General features: G+C 40.8%; 1 protein-coding gene across 2 annotated transcripts in view; it reads left to right on the forward strand.

Annotated features, from left to right (window-relative positions):
- The window catches only part of KCNH1 (potassium voltage-gated channel subfamily H member 1), a 179516-nt gene that overhangs the window by 50373 nt on the left and 107192 nt on the right, over nt 1-21951 (forward strand). For both annotated transcript variants that reach the window (XM_082755628.1, XM_082755629.1), the window contains exon 7: nt 1736-2165. In XM_082755628.1, coding sequence (XP_082611754.1) covers nt 1736-2165 — 430 coding nt within the window. The remainder of the gene's footprint in view (nt 1-1735; nt 2166-21951) is intronic.

Below are 21951 nucleotides of genomic sequence, written 5' to 3' on the forward strand. Positions count from 1 at the left end.
CTTGGGCAAAAATAAAATTAGTCTTTAGAATTCTGGGTTATAATTTTTTCTTATCATTGCCTGAGACTCTGATTAAGGAGTTTGGCTTTGAGACTAAAGCTTAAGGTAGGTCATTTCTGAATACTTCCTAAAATGTAGTACAATACAGCTTTCCAGTTAAAGTTTGTAAAGGAGTGAGGGAGAAATGGGTTTTGGTCTTGAGGAAAAAGGCTGGAAGGCTGTGCGATAGTATCAGAATGCAGATATTTAGACTGTAGAGACTGTGCATGCTCATCACTCAGGGACTTGCATGTCTGGTTTCTAAAATATGGTTATCACTTTATAATTTGTTGTTGTTAAGTCTTTTTCCCCTCTTTCCCTCTCCGTAGTGAGTCTTCAGAAGTACCTACGTTCCCTCCCCTGGAGGGAAATTGATAATGTGTTCCCAGGTAACAAATTATATCTGTCTCTGAAAATGAGTCAATGTAATCATGACAAATTCATGAAATAAAGAGGAAATACATTGCTGCAGTCCTGGGGAACATGAGTCAATATGTTTTATGCAATTATTTAATAAAACATCTCTTCTAGTGCATTGAACCAGCCTGAGATACCGAAGCAGTTGTATTTATGCAGGAATAAACAAACTTCCAGTAAAAGCTGGTGACCAGAAGCATGCAATTATACATTTCCAGAAATACTCATTAAACCAGTCTGCTTAAATTTTAATCAGACTTCTATGTATGAAAACCATCTTGATAAGGGGGGGGGGGGGGGGAGGGAGGGCAGGAAAAAAAAAAAAGGGTTTTATGAAAGGCTGTTCAGATATTTTGGTTTCCGAAATGGCTTTGAATTTTTGTTTTTATTTAACTACTTGAGCTTGGGAGTACAAATCTGTCTAAAAGTTAACAATGTAAAATCCTGCATGCTGGCTTAATTCTGTTTTATGGGGGCTATATTAGTATCAGCACACAAATACTACATTGATAGCAAAGCTGTCAAAAATAAAATAATGGGGGGATTAGACAGTGAGATATTTGAAATACTTAATCTTTGTGTAGTCCGTCTCAGAAATGTCATAAGACTGATAGTGAGTGCATGCTTACATGAAAGTAAAGTCACAGGAAATGCACTTACACTGAAAAATTACAAATCACCAGGTACTTCCAGCATTTTTGGCTGCCTTTATTTATCTTGCTGATGTGTGAGCTAAATACTGCAAACTGTGTTATATCTGAGAAATGAGAGCACGCGTGCTGCCCTGGATCATAAAGAGAGTTGATGGGAAAGTCAGAAATAGCTGTAAGAGGTTAATGAATCCAGATGCTGGAATGAATTCAGTAGGTGTCTTATTATGTTCCTCTCAAACATTAGATTTGTATAATGTAATGGTCAGTGACTTCCATATGTATTTTCAGTCAGCCTAAAGTAGCATCGGGATACTCGGGGACAGTTCACTTGCACAACTGGGCTCGCAGTAAATAGGCTATTGTCTGGAGCCTTTGCAAAGGTATTTGTAGACCTATTCAAAACATCCGAGAGGGGAGGTCAGAGAGCAACCCACAAAATGTTAGTGCGAGAAGACAAGGCACATATCCATCCCTTAAAAGGGTCATTAAGCTGTTCATGTTTCACAATCTTTTTGTCTGATGGACACCTACTTGTGATAGATCACCTTGTGTCTTTGCAAACTGCAGTTATGAATATTGTTGCTGTAATATTTGATTCTAATGGCTGCTGTGCTTTATCCTTCTAGGGCATCAGTAGCCTCTTCAGTTCACTTAAAGTGGTCAGACTACTTCGACTTGGTCGTGTAGCTCGGAAATTGGACCACTACATTGAATATGGAGCAGCAGTCTTGGTCCTGCTGGTGTGCGTGTTTGGTCTTGCGGCACACTGGCTGGCCTGCATTTGGTACAGCATAGGAGACTATGAAGTTATTGATGAGGATACAAACACGATCCGAACTGAGAGCTGGCTCTATCAGCTGGGAATGTCGATAGGAACACCTTACCGCTTTAACACATCAGGCTTTGGAAAATGGGAAGGCGGGCCAAGCAAGGACTCCGTCTACATCTCCTCACTGTATTTTACGATGACCAGCCTCACCAGTGTTGGTTTTGGTAACATCGCTCCAACTACAGATGGGGAGAAGATCTTTGCTGTTGCTATGATGATGATTGGCTGTAAGTATTAGAGATTCTCTCTCTCACGCAACATCTGATAGCCATGTGCCATGAATTCTGAGTATCCTAAGAACATCTAGAATCATGCTGAACATTATTGTACAGTTAAAACCGAAATATTTTGGGTGGCAGGGTGGCAATATAGTTATCACGCTTTCTAACTGGTTAGTTTTAAAATCACAGATGGGAACATTGCTGTGACTAGCAAAAAATCTGTCATTTTGGAAGCAATATTCTGTCAATATCCTTTCAATATTCTCTTGTAAGTAAAAAAGAAAATGTACAAAGCCTGAAGTATTAAAAATTAATAGGGTGAGCGTAGACAATTCTTCCGCCTTGCTTTGGTATAAGCTGGGGGAGGTCAAGGAGCATCTCACAAGAAGGAGACAATAGTAGCTCTCTGGAAGCCATCAGCTCCACTGAGGGCTGAGCATACATCAAATCCTGAAGCAAATAAGATAATACGAGCCTTGGGCACCTCTTCTGGCTCATATTTCCTTGTTGCAAGGGGTTTCGCATTGCCAAGCTGTCCAGCTTTTGGTCATGATGTGTCACTTCAGTGCAAGATCTTACTCAAAGTGCCTGGAGAGCTGCTTGCAGTTAAGGACTGTACTTTGGTCACCCTCGGTCATGCTTTTATGCATAAGGGTGGGATTTGGACCAAAATAAGGAGGAAAAAAAAAATACATTGTTATGGAGGAAGAGAAACTGTTGTACAGTGATAGTACATTTAGAGGAAAAAAAAAGTTAGCCCTTGCTAAGCGGAAAATTAAAACCCAATATATAATGAAACTCAATTAGCACCACAGTGCCTGTTATATCAACGTGTGGCTTTGATTCTGATATATGTGTCATTTTACAGCAGTACTGAAATACACATGCAATGTTAAGCAGGCTGAAGGCCATCAGTAGAAAGACAAGCATTCCTGATTGAATAGGGATTGGGATTTTTTAGTTATAAAAATTGTTAATTTCATTCTCCTAGCTTTTTCCACTGCTTAAAGTCCCATCATTGTGTTAAAACATAGTGGTAACAGAAGTGGAAGTCACATAAAAGTTGGAGGCAATTATTCAGTTTTCTCATGAGAATAAGTTAGATGATGTAGCAGTGGAGTACAAAACAGGCTTCCATACATATTTCGTGATGAAGGTATCTTTTTAATAGGAAACATCCTGACCTTTGGCTTACTGTTCATTATGTTATGCTCGTGATACTAGCTAGACAAGAATAGCTAGTACTTTTCAGTATTATTATTCAGTACTGTGAATACTGGATAGACCTAACCTTTAAAAAATCAAGAATGTATGTGGGGATATTTTGGAGTTGTCCCTCCTCCAGACTCTTCATTTCAAAGTGTGGTGGAAAGAAACTGAATTTATGCAAGGTGAAAATTGATAGATATCTGCTCTGAATTCTAAAATGAGCTTTAATTACAGTAAGTTTTAAAAAATAGTGTTCTGGCAATTTTAAATCTTGTGAACAAAATAATATTTGACAATTTCGTTTGTATTTGATTGGATTTCTGGAACCTTAAATATGTATCCCTATAAACGTCCCTGTATCTGAGCATCTTTATCTTGTGAAGAACTACTTGGAAACCATTAGGACTGTTCACAAGATGTGTTTGCAGGAATGACAACTAGGTCATCCAGTCCTTCAGTTTACCTCTCTGGACTTTGCAGGTTCTTGATTGCTTTTGACATGCTGATGGTTTGAGCTGTGGTCAACTAAACAGATTTGTTTAGCTTGCAGCTATTTGGAGCTTAATTGCTGATAAGGTTTCTTCCACTGTAAAAATTCATGTTAAAATAACACTGTTTTGTCTTTAGAATTAATCTCTTGAACGTTGATCTGAACTTGAACTAGGGTAGTTTTATAAGAATTTTATCTGAACCTAAAAGATACGTAGCAAATGTATTGGGGGATAGACATGGGGAAGGGAAAAGGTGTCTCCTGGCTAGAACTTCTGTACGTCACTTAGGAAAATCTGTATTTGTACCTGGCCAAGTAGCATGTTTGCTAGGAGCTGAGCTTGTAACTCGTATCACAGTTGGTGGCTGCATGTTCCTGTTATGCTCCCCAATTTGCCTGTGTCAGATCACATAGAATTGCACATGGGGTGGATAGCATCTGTGCATGTCCAAACCATTGGAAAGAAGTTATTGTCCACTAGTAAAAGTGCAGGGTGTGTGATATCTCTTTTAACACTTTACCATTGACACTGCAATTAATTTAGGATGTATTTAGTGATGCAGATCTCTAAAACATGAAACATTACAGATTTTGGGGTGTGCTTATATGAGTCAGATATACATGTGCTAGCCAGAAAGTCTTTTGCAAGTAAACTTCAAAATAAATTAAGTTGGCAAACAGCTGAAAACTTCATATTGTTTATTAATAAAAGTGATTATACAATAAATTACATGTTCGGGGTGAAAAATGATGAAAGAAAATAATTAATAAGCTTCCTACCCAAGTTAGTTTGTATCACAAGGTTTCTGACTTTGACAGAAAATAGATTTAAAAGAGGTCAGGCAAATGTGTTGAGGTAATCTTCCTGACACTTCAGATCTAGTTGTGCTAGGAACTCAAAGGGCAGAAGCCTTGAAAGCCAGAGGACTATACCACAGATGTCTATAGATTTATATGCTTTCTGCAGATGCAGTCTTCAGATCTTGCAATTTGCTGAATATCCTTAAACTACATACATAAAAAATGAAGTGTGCTTGGGGTGATAATTAGACCTATGGCCTGTAGTGGAAAAGGAAAAAGCTATTTCCACTAACAAATAAGCACAAAAGTGTAGGATTACACTGAAAATCCTCTTTTCCACAGTTTCATCAATTTGGTAGTTTTCCACAAGTTTAAGAGCATCCAGGTGCACACTAGCTCTCAAAACCGTGCTTGAGTGGTGTGTAATGCAACAGTTCACTTCTCATCTTTCAGTAGGATGGGGAATGCCATTTTCCTTCTGTGAAGGGTGCAGAGAAAGCCTAGCTGTTTGGCCGTCTAAAACTCCAGTTGAAGATAGGTGGGATTTGCAGTCCGACCTCAAATTTATTACTCTGTTAACTTCTCCCCTGCTAGAGGATTTCTTTAAGAAGTGTGCACATTTGTCTTGTTTTTGGAATGGCTAGGTATAGGCAAAAATGCATATCTGTATATTTAAATAGTCAAGTGAAATATGTGCCAGTCAGTTTACAACCTTTTGTGTATGAAATGGAAACACTGCTGGCACTTCTTTGAGGGTGTTATCATTTTTGTTTAGTTGAGTAAGCCAATATGTTAACAACATCGTTTTTGAGATCCCCAAACTGCCACAATAGTGTAATCAAAAATGGATATTTGGGGACAAGTGTATAACAGCCAGCATTAATACTTCAAATTAATTCCAGCAAAATTTTACTTTAAGTAGGCTGGAAATATTAGATAGGAGGGATTTTTTTTTTTCCCCTTGGACCAATTAGCCTTCAAACTGTGAATGAATAGTACAACTTCCATTAGTCTGATGGGGACAAATGTAGCTGATCAGAAAGGAAGTGAGAGAAATTTCTTCTGTTTGTGGGTTTTATCCTCTGCACTTTTAGAGTGGCAATAAGAACTGTGCCAACAAACTAGCAGCTTGTTAACCAATGCCATGGCCAGCCAAGCCCCTGGTCACAATTTCATTGGCAAGACGGCCTTTGAAATATTGATCCACTCTTTATTGTAAAAGAAACTGAATTTTGTTGAAACAGAGGTGGTGGTCAACACGTGAAGATGTCTGTGACCTCCACCTTCTTTGCATGGGCTGACACCAGAGAGTCAAAGCACCAGTGCTGCACCCGTGCGTGGTGAGCACCTGCCTCCTGCTGGTGGCTGGCCCAGGGACTTCAGGAGCATGGAGCACCTCCTCGAGGTGCTCTCCCTGCCTCCAGTTGGGTTGTAGCACTGCATTGGCACCCTGCTTCTCACTTGTGGTGTGGAGGGTCTTGACTTCAGTTTGCTGTGGTAGGGGCATTGCAGAACTGCTTCTCTGCAGCACAGAGGGTGGCGTCAAGTGAATAGAAGTCAAGAATTTACTCTTAGAAGTGTGAACTCTTCTGACTCAGTGAACATAGAAATAAATTATTATAATTATTATTATGATCAAGAGGATGGAGCACCTCTCTTCTGAAGACAGGCTGAGGGAGTTGGGGTTGTTCAGCCTGGAGAAGAGAAGGTTCTGGAGAGACCTTACAGTGGCCTTCCCATGCCTAAAGGGGGCCTACAGGAAAGCTGGGGAGGGACTCTGTGTCATGGGGTGGAGTGATAGGACAAGGGGCTTTAAAGTAAAAGAGGGGAGATTTAGATGAGATGTTAGAAGGAAATTTTTCCCTCAGAGGGTGGTGAGGCCCTGGCAAAGGCTGCCCAGAGGAGCTGTGGATGCCCCATCCCTGGAGGTGCTCAAGGTCAGGCTTGATGGGGCCTTGGGCAGCCTGGGCTGGTGGGAGGTGTCCCTGCCCATGGCAGGGGGTTGGAGTTAGGTCATCTTTAAGGTCTCTTCCAACCCAAACTATTCTGTGATTCCATACATATATGTGCATACATATGTAGCATATATGTATACACATGCAGCCCAACAGAGAGTATCTATTATGATGTTTAAAAGAAGAAAAGGAGTGTGAGATTTTTTTTTTTTTTTTTTCCCTCTGCATAGATATTTCTAAAATGATTTTAAATAGAGTGGATTTAATTGTGCAATGTTCATGTACCTCTGGGAAAGGCCTGGCATGGTGTGTGTTGCTCTGAGGAGCATTGCCAGGTCGTGCAGTTTTGCAGGCTGTCTTGTCCTCGTTTCTAGCAAACTTGGCTTTTGGTTTGATTTGGTTTGATTTACTGATCGAGTGTCTTGAATAGTTTCTGAGGAGGAAGGTTGTGAGCAGCAGCGATACTGTTTCCTTTGGTTTTGTTGTCTGCTGAGCTTCTTGGTTTTCAGGAGAGGAGTTACTGTGTAAATAAACAAGGGATTGCAGGATGTGTGTTGCTGTCTCCTCCAATGGAAAGCTGACCGAAAGGCTCCTGGTACTGTCAGCACAGGACTATGGTGAAATCAAACCCAAGACATTGGTGTCAGAAGGGCTCAGAGTATTACAAGTATTAGAAAGCATAAGCAATTTTTAACTAGTGCTCCCTCCATGTGTGTTTAATGTGCTTATGCAAAGAGTGCTGGAATTCATTCTCTTATGCTCAGCTGCTGATGGATCTTCTGCTCACTGCTTACTCTTGCAAAGCTGATCCTGAGGCAGAAATACAGTTGTGTAATGTTAACTCTGTGTAGGTACATTTACCATTGGTAATAGCACTTTGCTATAAATATTAAATAGGTAACTTTCCTTTTTATGCAGTCTTTTGTTACGGTAACTAATAAATCCAAGTAACTTTAATTAACTTCACTTACGTATCTCTGTATTTTATCCCAGACCAGTGGGAATTTTGGCTGAATGAGCACAAATGTTGGTCAAGTAAAAAGTTTAAGGTATGTGAACCCGTGGAAGGAAGGGTGGGTGTTTGTCTCACTAGCAGCACATAGAAACTGGAAGGGCTGGTTGAGGTGAAACAGCTGTGTGTGGGCATTGAGCCTGCAGGGCCGGCTGCTTTGGTTGGTTTTACACCTGGGGTGAAGCAGAAGAACCTTGGTGTGCCTTGGTCGCAACAGCCCTGGTCTCTGCTTGGGAGCCAGAGCTGGAGGTGGTCTTGTCTTCTGAAATGCAGGGTCCTGCTGACCTCGTGGTGGCCGCAGGTGTCAGGGAGAAGGTGTTTTACTCATTATTTCAACATGGGTAGGTGCAAACCCTGGTTGGAGTTGTGAGGCACTGCAGTATGCTCATCATGTAGCCCTGGGGATGTACGGTCCATTGGTCAACCCCACCAAAGGGAGACATGGGTGGGTGAAAAATGCTCTCGATTCTTGACCTCAAGTAATGCACATATGTTTGGGAAGAACAAATTATTTTAAGATAGATGTGAAGTATCATTTGTCTGCTCTTGAGGATTTCAGTTCTGTGGATGCTTGCTGCTTCTGATAGGCAGCAATTCATATTGCTATGTAGCTGCTTTCCTGCACATATGGAAATTATAGTTTTGTAAAACAGGCTCTGTCTCCACATCTGTCAGTGAACTGACCTGCATGGTTTTGCCTCTATTTATTTATTGAGTGTATGCATGTGTATATATATATATGTATAGTCATTGGAGTGCCATTACTGGAAGTAAAAGCAATTAACTCCTCAGCTTCAATGTAGATGAATCAAAACATATTTGCTTATCCCTTTTCACAGATGAGCACTAAATTTCTAATTGATAGGGTATATATCTACAGACAGATCTTTCAGAGAGGCTGATGCCACATAAAAACAAGTTTAAAACCACTTTCTGTGGCTGTGAAAAGACACATATTTTCCATTTTTAATATTTGTGGGGAAAAAAAAAGTTAATGCAATTTTTAGTTTCTCCCCTGTGGAGGCATATACCTCAAAATAACAGTTCTCATATATTTTGTTCAGTGAAGCTGTCAGGTTGGGTTGTGTGTTGTTTATTTTTTCTAAGCAATAGCAAAAATGCGAGGACTTTCATTTGCAGTTTTCATATCTGGGCACTGTGTCAGCAATCACCTTGCTCTGCAGGTAGAGTAGGGATGAGCAGCTCTAAAAATGCTTTGCATTTTCTACTTATAACATAATATTGATGGATGTTTGCCTATCTGGATTTTGAGCGACTGAGCAAAATCTATCACACTTGTTTTGGAAGCCTCCCACTAATGTTTTCAGTTGCCCTGAAAGGTCCCAAGCTTTTAGTACCATTTCAAGGTAAATTATCCCCAGGAAGTAGGAACCTCCTGGAACAGCAGAGCTTGACTCATCCAAAGGAGGCAGTTCGCCGAGGAAAAGACACATGTTTGAGTGCTAAACTAGATCATAATTTTCACTGTGAGCACTCTAATTAGTCCAGGTAGTGAGAGGGATGATGGAAAAAAGAACAAAAGTAGGAGTTAAAAGGTCAGACTGAAGCACATGCATGCTTACGTACTGTAATAAATTTTCAACCACTGAGATCATTAATCAAAACAGAGCAGGCACCAAAAATACTCATCTTCATTGATCTTGTGCAAAACTAGCATCACGCAATCCCTGCTGCACTTCAGCAGTTGTCTCTGGTTAAGGTAGATGCACATCCCAGGTCTGTGAATAGCTTCTTATTACACAAAAGGGAAAAAAAAAAAAAAAAAGGAATTAAGATAGCATTAAGTACAGTTGAAAGTAGTCTTATTTACAGTGGTCTTGCTGAAAGGAACAGAAATCTGCCCTAGCAGTGCGAACATCCCACTGAACTATAAGAAAATGGTGGTGGTTTTTATCCTGACACGGGTCAGGGTCAGTGTCGCTATTTCACAGCTTCACAGGGGAGTAGCATGCTTTGGTGACCCCCAGAAGGACAGAAAGTGTTCAGAGGCACTTGTGAATGAAGATAGCCAGAAACAGATGAAAACTGGACTGTTGTTATCAAAATACCCAAACAAGAAACAGGCGCACTGCAGCATCATGTTTGGTGCTGGTACTGAGGCATCCCCTTGTGATACAGTTCCTCAGCTGTTAGACAAATGGATGTGGCCATGCTCTATGTTCTTATTACCAGTTTATCTAGTTGTAAGGGAAGCATGCGTAGGGCACACACTGAATGGTTCCTTGTGACTGTGCTGCTTGTGCTACCCCTCGGTAGTGACACTGCTTCAAAATCAGATGCAAGACTAGATCCTCAATGCAGTTACCTTGATAAACTCCACCTCTTTGTCTGGAGTTTGTCTCTATAATCTGGAGTAGGGAAGAGGCAAGTTATGTTGGCAGAGCTCTAGCAAAAGATAGCATGTAGTACCAGTACCCTTTCAGGTGTTGGAGGCCAGGGGCATTGCGAAATTGGTTTGTTGGAGGTCAGTAACCAGCCACGTGCCAACTGCTGGCTCGGTCTGCTGAGGATATCACTCGCGGGCTGATCCCAAAGGTCTTCCAGCCCAAAGCATCTTTTGTATACATGGTTATTGCAAGTATGCTGTTTTGATTTGGACACATGCTGGGAAAGAAACAAGGAACCTTACCCTGGAAAAAAAGGTCTCTGGGGTCTCTGTTCCTCATCACTAGCCCTGATGATGTGGCAAAGATCTTTTAGATGCCACAGACTTCTTGCTAGCCACTGTGGTTGCAGTTGGCATGCTCCCCGTATGGCTGATAGCTTTGGTTGCTTTCCATTCTCTTCTGTCTTAGCTATGAGCAACAAGTCAAGTTAGTAATTCCTCATTTTTTTTTTCCTTTTTAATAAGTAGGGGCAGTCTTTCCAGATCTATTCCCTCATCCCCCTCTGCTCTGCTTTATTGGTTGTTTGTTGAAGCTGCTCATGGTATTTGAAGAGCTGGTGTGTTATTGGTATAATTGCTAAGCAACTGTTTGGGATTTCTGAATGTTATTTTCCTTGGATGCTTTCTCCAGTAGAAAGAACCACCAGATGTGTCGTGGATATGGTGTTCAGCTACATCAAGTTACAGCAAATCTGGATAGAGTTTCTCTGAAGGAGGCTTTGGCTGCCAGGGCAGAATTTGGCCTGGTTATCTCTAAATATGAAAATACCCCATTTTTTCCTGTTAAGAGTAAAGAAAGATTAAAAAACAGAAACCAAATGAAAATAAATGACTAAAACCCAAACAAACAATCCAATGAGACCCCAAACATCAAAGTCATTGTGATAACAACAAAAAAAAAGTGGATAGATGACATCGTTGTAGGCTTTTTGGTCTTATAAACAATCCTTCAGCTGAGTCCTGAGGGATGCAGTTTTCAGTGGAGAGAATCGGTACCTCTCATCAGCCAGCAAGGGACCGCACCAGCTCACGGTGGCATTCTCCAAACTGCCGATGAGGTAAAGCGTTTGGATCTGGCCAGCACAGAGTCACATAATTGATATTCAGCACAGACAGGACACGCTGGAGGGATGCGGTCGGTGCTGACAGACTTCACAGCACAGCAAACTCAAACCCAGAGCTGCACCTCGTAAAAGCTGCCCCCTCATAGAGCAAGGCATCAGAGGCCTGCAGACTTTTAAAGGGTCACTACTACTGCAACATAAAACACTGGTGGCAAAGCCAGTGAAAGGGCAGGCTCTAGGTGACACGTATGTAAATAGCTCACTCCTACAAAAATCATTGTCTCCAGGCTAAGATGGGCTGAAAGGTTTTTTCAGGTTCACAACGCTGGTGCTAATCCTGTAATAAATCTGTCTGAGCTAACGACCGTAGCTATATGAGCAGTGCCCCATTCGTATGGGGTTAGTCATCTCCTCACCACAACATACTTCAGGGCAATATTTATAGAAGAAATAAAATGGTTTTTGTGAGTATATTAATTTGGTAGTACTTTGTTTCCTGGCCTGCTTTTAGGAAATATAAACTAACTCTGTGTGAGCTGTTATTTCATACGACGCAAAATTGAGTAAGCAATACTCTTTTTCTTGTTATTTGAAGTGTAAGATTAAAGCTAGATGAAATTCTTGCTGTTGAACTCCCTGCAGAAGGCAATTTGCAAATGACAGTGGTAAATTTGCCACATACATTTGGTTGTGGGGAAAAAATAAAAATTAAAAAAAAATCCAGAGGTGTATCACAACATTCTTGATGAATTTTCCCATGATGTGTCGTCTTGCCGTAGTGACTTCAAAAATTTCAGGCTGTGCTTCAGCCTGAAGGATTTAGGGAATGTTTGTACCTCAGAATACACTAGAATTTAATTACTAGTGTAGTCCCAGGAAATTTGACTCCAAATCACCGTCAGAATAATGCTAATCCAATCAGGATAATTTTTGAAGTGAGATTTTTGTGAAAAGCTTTAACCCACAAAGTCCTTACAGTCTGTTTTCTCCTACAGAGTTTAGCCTGGATCTTGAAACCTCTGGAAATTTTTGAAAGGGCTGTAAAAGTAAATGGAGAAAAAACTGTTCTGTTTGAAAGGAAAGAAGATGAAAGCTGTAAAGTGTTAATCATTTGTTTGCTTTTTTGAAGTTGTGGATGAGAGCTCACACTCCAGTAATGTTATAGATAATTGCTTTTTCTCTCTGCTGTGGAGTGTTTCTAAATCTGTACCTTGAGTTATTTAATTGTAATGAGGAGAATGAGGAAAACAAATACGTATCCCAGCTGTAGGTGTCTTTATCACCTGATGTCTTTCATATCACAGGCTTCTGTAATCTTCTTAATGCAGAATTTTGCTTTTCTTAGGCCATTTCTTATACTGTTTCCTGTAAGTAGATTTAAAACACTGAAACCTGGTGGCTCTTTCAAACTTTTGTCAGCATGTGCGACCGATTTGTTTTGTAATTTTTTTTGGATTGTAAAGGAACATCATTTACTCAAGTTCATGTTTGAGAGGGAAGAGCCTGATGTGTCCAGAATGTGGGCTGGAAGGGGAGAGGAGAGGGAAAGGAAGAAGGGCTTCAGACAGGGGGGTAACATATGGGGTATAACATAAAAGATGAGTTTTATGCTTTAAATTACTGAGGCACCCTGGAAGAGTGCAGTTTGTCTGGTCAGAATTTTATTTTGGATTCCTACCTGTAAAATTAGCTAAATACCAGTCGTGCACAAAAAAGCGTGACAGAATTTTGTTTCTTCTCCGGTCCCAGGAGAATTTTCTTAAGCAGCAGCTCTGTTTCTGAAGGATAGAAATCCTGAAAAAGGATTTGGTTTTGCATAAGAGTAATCTGTATTTCAAAGTCCATTCCTGCCTAAGAAAAATCCAATTAGACAGGCTTGGGAAAAAACAGCAAAATAGAGCACCTAGTCGTATGACACATTGTGCCACTTTTCATCTTAAATGGAATATGACAGAAGATCTGAAGCATCTTCTAAGCACCTTTCACCTCTGCATCATCTTCAAAAAGCATGTAGTTACTTCACTGGCTAATTGCTATTGGACTCAAAGGCTTGCTGTAGGTTACAAAATGTTGGAGTAGAGACAGCTCGCATTGCTGTAATGTGTAAGTGGTTTATGGATCATGAGGTGTCCCTAACTACTCAGATGAGCTATCCCATGACATCTTAAGAATGAATAAGGATTAGTTGCGCTTTCCAAATCAGTGAGTTTTAATTCACTTGGCTGGTTTTTGTATTTTAAAAAAGGATTTTTCTGTTTTAAAAAAAGGATAAGTAATTTTCCATAGGATGTAGGTGCTGCAGGGGGTCATATGCAGTTTATTTCTTGAAGCTCTGAAATATTCTAGTGCTGAACTTGAGTTGCAATCTGAACATATATTCTATCATAAGCAGTAGTCTGATGGTAGAAATTCTGATCTTCTGAGAAAATATTGTCTGCATGTGAAAATGTCAATAACTTTTATCCATAGTACAGTAACTCTTGCTGCAACTGGTGTGAAAAAGTGCAAGTAGACAAATAACTTATAGCTTCTCTTACCTGGAAGGAAAATAGAAAATTTATTCTTCTAACTGAAGGATTTCAACAGCCAGTAGGGTCTGAAGTCTTAAGTGACATAGCCTTTACCATAAGATGACTTATGATTTAGGTATTAGGTATTATAGTTTAGGTATTAAAACCTGACATCTTACTCACAACAATGTGAACTGGGAATGCTTTTATCCTTTTTTCAAAATCAAACCAGTAACTGCACTGGGTGTTGTGGAATTAGATGCTTCTGGTCAGATAATGGGCAAACCTTGAGAAAAAATCACTGCCTTGAGAAGCGATGGCAAGTGAGTGGGGTGATTCATGGTCATGGTTCAGTAGTTCTTCAGTGTTAATGGAAAGATCCCGGGAGATTTTCACTACAAGATACAAGGGAGTTGGAGACTGGTAACATATCTGGAGTGCTCAAAGGCCAAACTGAAAGAGAGAAAATTGGATTTAAGATAAAGAACGAATTTCTTTGTAATTGTGAACTTTTTTTTTTTTTCTTTTTTCTGGTAAAATTAAGATTTACTGCAAAAACTTGGAAAGTAATGGAAAGGTTTTGGTTCATCTCTGGCACAAGAAGACCTTAAATAGTCTCAGAGGTTCTAGGCAGTGAATTTAAGAAATTGTGATAACCCCAAGCTCACTTGTTATAACTGTATCGCTTGTTGACAGTTTGTAGCCTGAGTACAATTTTTTTTTTAAAACAATAAGTTGCACGTTTACTGGGGTTTTGAACCAACCTTATCTTAATTTTCCTTTTAAAAAACCTGTCAGCCCTCTCAGAGGGCAAAAGATTGGAGTTCTACCTCCTAATGATCCTCTCTACTCTGGCACTTTGCATGCAAGTTCCTTGACAGTGTGTCTTTTTGCTTCAAACGTAGGTTTGTCAATGACTTTGCTAGTGAAAATAACACAGTATCTGCTGACAACAGTTCACAGATGCACACCTTAAATCTAATGTGTCTGTTCTCCTGTTTCCAGTTCTTTCCAGTTTCTTCCTCCTACTTTTCTCTCACTTCCCTGCACAAACCTTCATTTTTTGGTCTGTCACTGCTCTGAGGTTTGCCATCCTGTTTGTTTTTTGCACAGGGAGAATTTAATAAGAAATAAGGAACTGGAAAAGCTATTCAACTTGCTTTGTTCCTCTTCTGCTTTTAGGGAGGGTGGTTATCATAAACTATAATTCCTTGAACATCTTTACCCATTAATTCTGTTGGACCTTAAGCTTCTCACTCAGCCTGGTGCATTTAAATGAAGGGGAAGGAGACAGGAAGGTGGTTTCCTGTAATGTAAATATGCAAAGTAGGCTTATTTTCTTGATTCACTTTTAATTGCCTTTGATTTGAATGTTTTTGATTCGATTTATTTCTCTCCATAAAAGCCTTTCTTCACACAACTGGGAAAGCCATAAAATGAATTTTATCTAGAACTAATTATGCCCAAACTAAAATTTCTGCCAAAACTAAAATTTCCAGGAACTGGCTTTCTCATGCTCTTTGCAAATAAGCTGACTACAGGTTAATAATGTGGCAACGGCAATAGAATGTGGGAGGGGAAAATGAACACTTTTCTGGAAGGGAGGCTTATTCCACATAAAGTTAGCAGCCTCCTGTGATAATGATAGAGGGATTACCAAACAGGCAAATTACTTTGAGCAAATCACTATGTCATTGTAGCTATCACACTGACTGAGCAGCTAAAAGGAGAATATCTAGCTACATGACTTTGTTTCCTTATGCTATTCTGACCTGCTCGTTTTTCGTATTTTTCATTTTCAAACTTTTAAGCTTGTTTTTCAGCGGATTTCGAGGGAACAGAATCTTGCATGGTAAACGCTTAAGATGGGTGTTTCTTTGTATTAGTTACTGACCTGCAGTCCAATTGATGAGTGATATTTCAGTTCTTCAGTCTTCTTGGCTGAAAGAGCATGGTTTGAAACATGATGCTTTGAAGCAGACAAAGACTTAGAAGGGCAATTTGATATATTTATTTAGTTGGAGAAGAGAGTGTGCTAGGGCATGAGGTAAGTATAGTCAATTGACTGCTGATTTTATCAGGATTATTTTACTCTACAAAGTGTTCTGATCACAATTATATGAACATAAAACATACCTCACTGCAAGAGGGTGTAGTTCAGGTGCAGAATGGAATTCTCTTTGATTCAGCCGTAGACTTCAATAATGCACAGGTCTGCAGGGAAGAGTGGGATCATTGTGTTTTATCACCAGGCAGTCAGACATGAAGAAAATGTTCTCAGCCATTACCAGTTTGGATTAAAATGGAAAATATGATGCAGCAGGCAGCTCTAACAGAAAGGCATGACTGGTTGATTTGGTATATGGAGTACTGGCAGGCTTGCAAGGGTCCACAGCACAGCTGAGCAGTTCAGTGGCCGGTGATAAACCGGAGCAGGTTGGACATACAGAAAAGCAGGGAAGGTAAAGGAACCTGAGTGCAGCCACGTTTTTTCAACAGCAGTTTGCCTTGAGTTGAGAAGGACACGATCTGCTGCAAGGCTGGTCCATCCCTCCTGCACAGAGGGAATGGTGATGGTAGGACGGCTCAGGAGCAGAACTAACTTTCTAGCCTTGTACACTTAGCAAATGTGTGTACATGTAAATCACTTTTGGTGACATTATTAATACTGTCCATGTAGAAGCAGTTAGTGATGGGGTTTCCATCCTTCCTTACAGCTATTCTGTAAACCACATGATGGCTGTGATCTTTCTTCAGCAGAGATGTAGTGGGAGAGTGTCAGAAGAGGATGAGCACTGTGGAAGGACTCTGGAAAAGCACCTGACTGCTGCATGTGAGGGAGAAGTGCTGTCTCCTGTAAGCTGCTGACGTTGGCTCTTGCCAGGTCTCTGTGCAATATGCTAAAGTCTCTGGATGAGACTTGGGGGGATCTGGGGACTGGGTTTGTAGTCCTGTGGTTTAAGGTAGCACAGGGTGGCTCGAGTTCAGTAAGTTTTGGATAAATGGATAGTGAAAGAAGCACCTTCCCAGAAGGAGGCAGTACAGTGGAGAAAAAGAAATAAATCTGGGATGGCTGTGTGTGTGTGTGTGTGTGTGTGTGTGTGTGCTGCTACCCTTGCCTTCCTCTTGTAGTTGCTGTCTCTAACCTCATACTGCAGGAGAGTACTGCTTTCTACTTTTAAGAGGAAAGTATCTGGTTTTGTACCATTTTCTATGCAGCAGTGCACAAAATGGTTGATAGATGGTAATGTTTGCCTGAGGCTGCACAGCCAAATTCCCTGCTGGTTGCTCACAGGAAAGTTTTGTCTTTCAATAGTTAGTTGTTACCGGCTACCCATTAATACCTCTGTTTTAACAGCTCTAGAGGATTTTGCCATCAGTCTCTGGCTGCCTGGTAGTCCAATTGCCTTCCCATAAAGCTGGACTTCTTTCCCAACAACCTGCTGTTTGAAATGCCCATTAATTAATGGTCATTTGAAATGCTATGGGAGTGCATGCTTCTCACAGTTCAAAGGCTGTAGATTCAGCTCAGCTGGAAAAAAAAAAAAAAAAAAAAAAAAAAAAAAAAAAAAAAGCACTTGCTTTAGTTACAGCTGAAAAACAGCAAGTTTCCTCCAGAGTCTGTGCTGAGCCTGTGTCCAGGGTACATAGAGAAAGCAAGCTGCTCTTTTGTGTCCTGCTTCTGAATGATCCAGGTGTTCCAGGAGAGAGGGCGGCATATAAATGTGCCGAACTGAAGAAAATAATCAGCACGCAATCCACAAAACATGTTTACCCTAAGGAGCAGATTTTACTTTCACACAGGTTTCTTCCTCCACCGACTGCAGTGGTGCTTTTTCCTGAAATGTCCTGGGAGGAGTTTGGAAGGCGCTGGTCCTGCAGGAGCTGCCAGTGTTTCTGTTTCCACTTTGAGAATTTTTGCAGTAAAGGAGGACAAAACATCTTTCATCGAAGGGCTGGATTTCTTCTGAGCTTGACTCAGAGTCTCTGCCTGTAAATGCTCTTACTCTTCCTTACATAATATTATTGGGGCGGATTTTCAAATTATGTAAACACTTGAATGTTCAAACAAAAAACTGCCTGTTGACAGAATCGGACACTATTTCATGTGCTATCACCTCCTTTTTCTTTTATTTTTGGCAAGTCATTTTAGCCACTCTTTTTGTAGGTTCCTGATAATTTGTATGTTAACTTCTGGTTTTCCCCACTCAGTACACTGCAAACCTCACTTAGGTTGCCAAGCTCCCAACACAAAATAGAGCTACCTTAAAAACAAACAAAACAATGAACCTGCTCGTAAGAATTGCAAGTATCTTCTACTGGAAAACCCTGACCTTGGAAGACAGGGAGTGGATATAATAGTATACAAATTTTCAAGTTAATGATGTACATACCTAGGTGTCAACAGCACCTAAACAGGATGCTTAATAGAGAAAATCTAGATGAGATTGTGAAACTTAAATGTGAATGAGAAGTTTTAATAGTGAAACCTGGTAGCATAGGCTAATTCTTCCAGCTTGAACACCTGAGTGGTTTGTGGCAACAACTGCACTCTCAGTGCTGGTTTTAATTGTTGTGGTCTTGTCAGGCAGGAGCTGCAGCTCGCAGATATGTGGTCTCTCTAGTGAGAGGTGAAGGCACCTTCACAGTGTCAGCTGATAAGTTTCGCGCTGGTATCTGCGCAACAACAAAACCATACTGTGCTTCTGTATTCCTTGCATGATCTCTCTGCTGTTTCTGTGTTTTATCTTTGTGCAGTGAATACACTGGGTGTGCTGTAATTCAGACTGTGGACTTTTAAAATTACAATCAGACAAGTAAACAGAGCATAACAACTATGATCATCAATTCAAAACAGCTTGATTGGACCAGTGTCTTCTCATTAGAAAGGGAAAAAAAACTCAACCCCAAAACAAAGAGCTTTTTTACTGATGGCTTTGTGCCTTCCACAGGCTGATGATGTGTTTTATGTTATTGCTTGTGTTCTGAGTCCTTCCTACCATTTCTGATTTTACTGCTATTATCTGTCTGCTGCCATCATGATAGTATTAGAAACAGAATGTAGCGACATCTATAATTAGAGTTGTCTACACATTTTCTTTCTATTTTCCATTTGACTCATATTCCTAACTTTCTAAATCTTTCAGTTTTCAAGTTGAGATCACCAAGACCAGCCATTTCTGAGAACAAGGGTGGTGTTTGTCCATTTAACTAAGCCAGATTTTGGTCTTGAGAGCAGATGTATAAGAAGATTAGGACTGGAAATTGAAATTTGGCAGCAAGAGAAACTCATAGAAGAGAAGTTCTGGAAAAAAAAAAAAAAAAGGAATCTTTCAAGAAAGAGACCAAAAAAATTAGGACCTTTAAGTGGTGACCTATTGGAAAATGCTGCTCTTAAAACATGCATAAAAAGCTGATCCTTGGTACCTCTCTCTGTAAGCTCCTCTCAAAGAGGTTTTCTGCACAGTCAGTTTTGGCTAGACCTCACCTGAGCTGTGCTACTAAACACAGGTGTGTGTTAGCAGTGTGTGTTAGCCAAGAGTGACTTGTTGGTGTTATGAGTTGTATAAAGTTGAACCTTTTTTACATTATTTTGTTTGCTAAGACCCTTCAAAACATCCTACCTTGTGTCATGTTTTGGGGAGTAAATTCCCTTCTGCTGAGTTCCTCTCTAGCCCACTGTGATACCAAAGAGAGTGTTGTGTGCTGTTTATTGCAAGCACAGATTTTTTTAGATGTGTGGGACTGGCAATCTGAGTTAATTGTTGATGTCTGCATGCTGCAATTAACCTAATTATGGTTTTGATTGCATTAATTAAACTCTTTGTCCTGGACAGCATCTGTTTAATCATCTGCCTTGAGGCACCCCCTCAGTTGGGGTCATTCTGAACCCTGCTGTTTTGGTCTGGCAGAATTTGGTGAACAGTCACCTAGACTATATCTTTCGCTTAGTCTTAAACTTTCTCTCTTTAAAGCCTTGTTGTGAAATTTTGAATGCCATTGATTGGCTTCCATATTCCTGTTCTTGGGAAGCTCTTGAAAGCGTGGCTCTTCACCAAGGTGGTAGAAGAGCTGTCTTTTTGCACCAGTTTACACACATTTGCCTTCAGGTGCAGTGCTGGATGCACAAACCCTGAGAGAAAAATTAAGTCTTGCTCTGCTGGTGTAGCATTAATTTTTATGTATATATTTATTTAGTCAGTACAATTAGCTGCTTTGAATCCCAGCTTGTTCTGCAGAGCTGTTGGCTTGTAAGGGGTAGGATTTGGGAGCTGTACCATAAAGAACCTCAGAGTCAGCTTTGGCAGAACCAGCAGTGGCATGGCATGATAGGTAAGTGAAGGTACTGGCTTGGGGCTTTACAAGATATTTCTATCTTTGGTAGCTGCATTGAAATAAGTAGTGAATTTTGGTGTATTTGCTATTTAGAATGTCTGCAGAGATCTGGTGTAAATCAATAAGGGATGAGGAATTTCAGTGGAGAGCCATATTATTATTATTATTAATTTCAAGGTAGAGAAATTCAGAGTCTGACTTTTTGGAAGTAGATAATGACAGAGCCTCACTGATTTAGTCTTGTGCTCTTCAATTCTGGTTGCTTCTCCTTTATCTTCTGAACAGAGGTGCTGCAGTGGCTGTTCATTCCCTTCGCAGAAGTTTTATAAAGATATAAAACTATTAGAGAGCATCCAAAGGAGGGCCATGAAATTGGTGAAGGGTCTGGAGGGCAGGACACATGATGAGCAGCTGAGGTCTCTTGGTTTGCTCAGCCTCGAGCAGAGCAGGCTGAGGGGAGGCCTCATGGCGGCCTGCAGCTCCCTCACGAGGGGAGCGGAGGGGCAGGCGCTGAGCTCTGCTGTCTGGGGACAGTGACAGGACCCGAGGGGACGGCATGGAGCTGGGACAGGGGAGGGTCAGGCTGGGGGTTAGGGAAAAGGTCTGCATCCAGAGGGTGCTCGGGCACTGGGACAGACTTGATAGTCATTGTGGGTCCCTTCCAACTTGGGATATTCTGTGATTCCAAGAGTCAGCATAGCTGTTCAGTGTCTGTCAGCTGAGGGGTGCCTGTCTGATGTTGTGAACAGGGAGAAGGACTTGGTTAGGGAAGAAAGTCCTTTCCTTTCCCACTCATCGTGTTGTATACTTGTTTCTCTGTGTGAAAGTGCCAGTGTTTGGGCTGATGTTTTAGAGCAGACAGCAGCAATTCAAACATGCTACTAATGTTGGGTTGTTAAATGGGAGCCTGATGGTAGACTCTGTCACTTAATGACATGGTGGATTGATTTAGTTCTTGAACTGACAAACCTTCACCAGGGGTATTTTGACAGTAACTTAGAGGGATAAGAAGGTGTGGACATGGGGAGGGAGTATTAGTTTAGAAGTGAGATGTATTTTACATAAAGGCATTACAAACAGTTCGTGCCTGGACAGTAGTTTCTGATCTGAGACAGTTCAGCACCTGTGAGCAAACCATACTTGTGCCACCTCGCAGCACATTGACCATGTAGCTGGGAAAGCTGGGCCAGACCGTGGCTTTCCTGAAAGCAAGGCGAGATGTAGAACTTTGGTATGGATTGGTAGCTGACAGAAAACAATGAAGAAACGGTTACTTTAGCAACAAAAGACTCAAGACCTGGTGGAGTAAGTCCTATGGCAACATAAATACCATTATACCATTCTTAGAAGACCACAGGTCTCTGAAATGTGAACGCTTCAGCACATGCCTAGGAGTGGTTTTTCCACAGCCTTGTAGCAATTGTGATCATCTAAATGTCTATAAAAATTTCTGTGCTGATTTTGTAGCGTGTTATCATTCAGTCTATGCAGAATGGTCTAAGTGACTGTAAGTGCAGTGAAGAGGGAAACCAGGCAGCTCCATGCAGACATGTATTACATGAAGACAAAGGCTTTCCTGGTGCTGCACAGCTAGGCCTCGTTGTTAATGCTCTGGGAATGAGCAGAAGGCGTTAATGCAAGAACTGTGTTATCTTAATGGTGATTTTTTGGAATTGGTGAAACAAAAGGAGGAATGTAGCTTTTTTTGTTGCTGTATGCTTCTCAACAGTATTTCTATTTTCTGAATGCTTCGGACTGCCCCTGTTTGGGGGTTCTGGTCTTTTGGGGCACACAGAAACCCCGTGCTGTTTGGCTGGTGACAGCTGAGGGTGCTGTGTGGCTTGAAGTATCAAGCCTCAGGTTAGAAAGATTGCTTTTCAGAACTGAGAAGCATTTTAAATTGATGGCACTTTTACAGTGAATACCTTTCCAGAAGACTGAACAGCAGCAAGCCTACAGAAGCCAATTCCTTTATACATTGCCTTATCCCTTGTGATTGCTGTGACGA

This window comes from Aythya marila (assembly GCF_965140915.1).
Source record: "Aythya marila genome assembly, chromosome: 3".
Lineage (NCBI taxonomy): Eukaryota > Metazoa > Chordata > Aves > Anseriformes > Anatidae > Aythya > Aythya marila.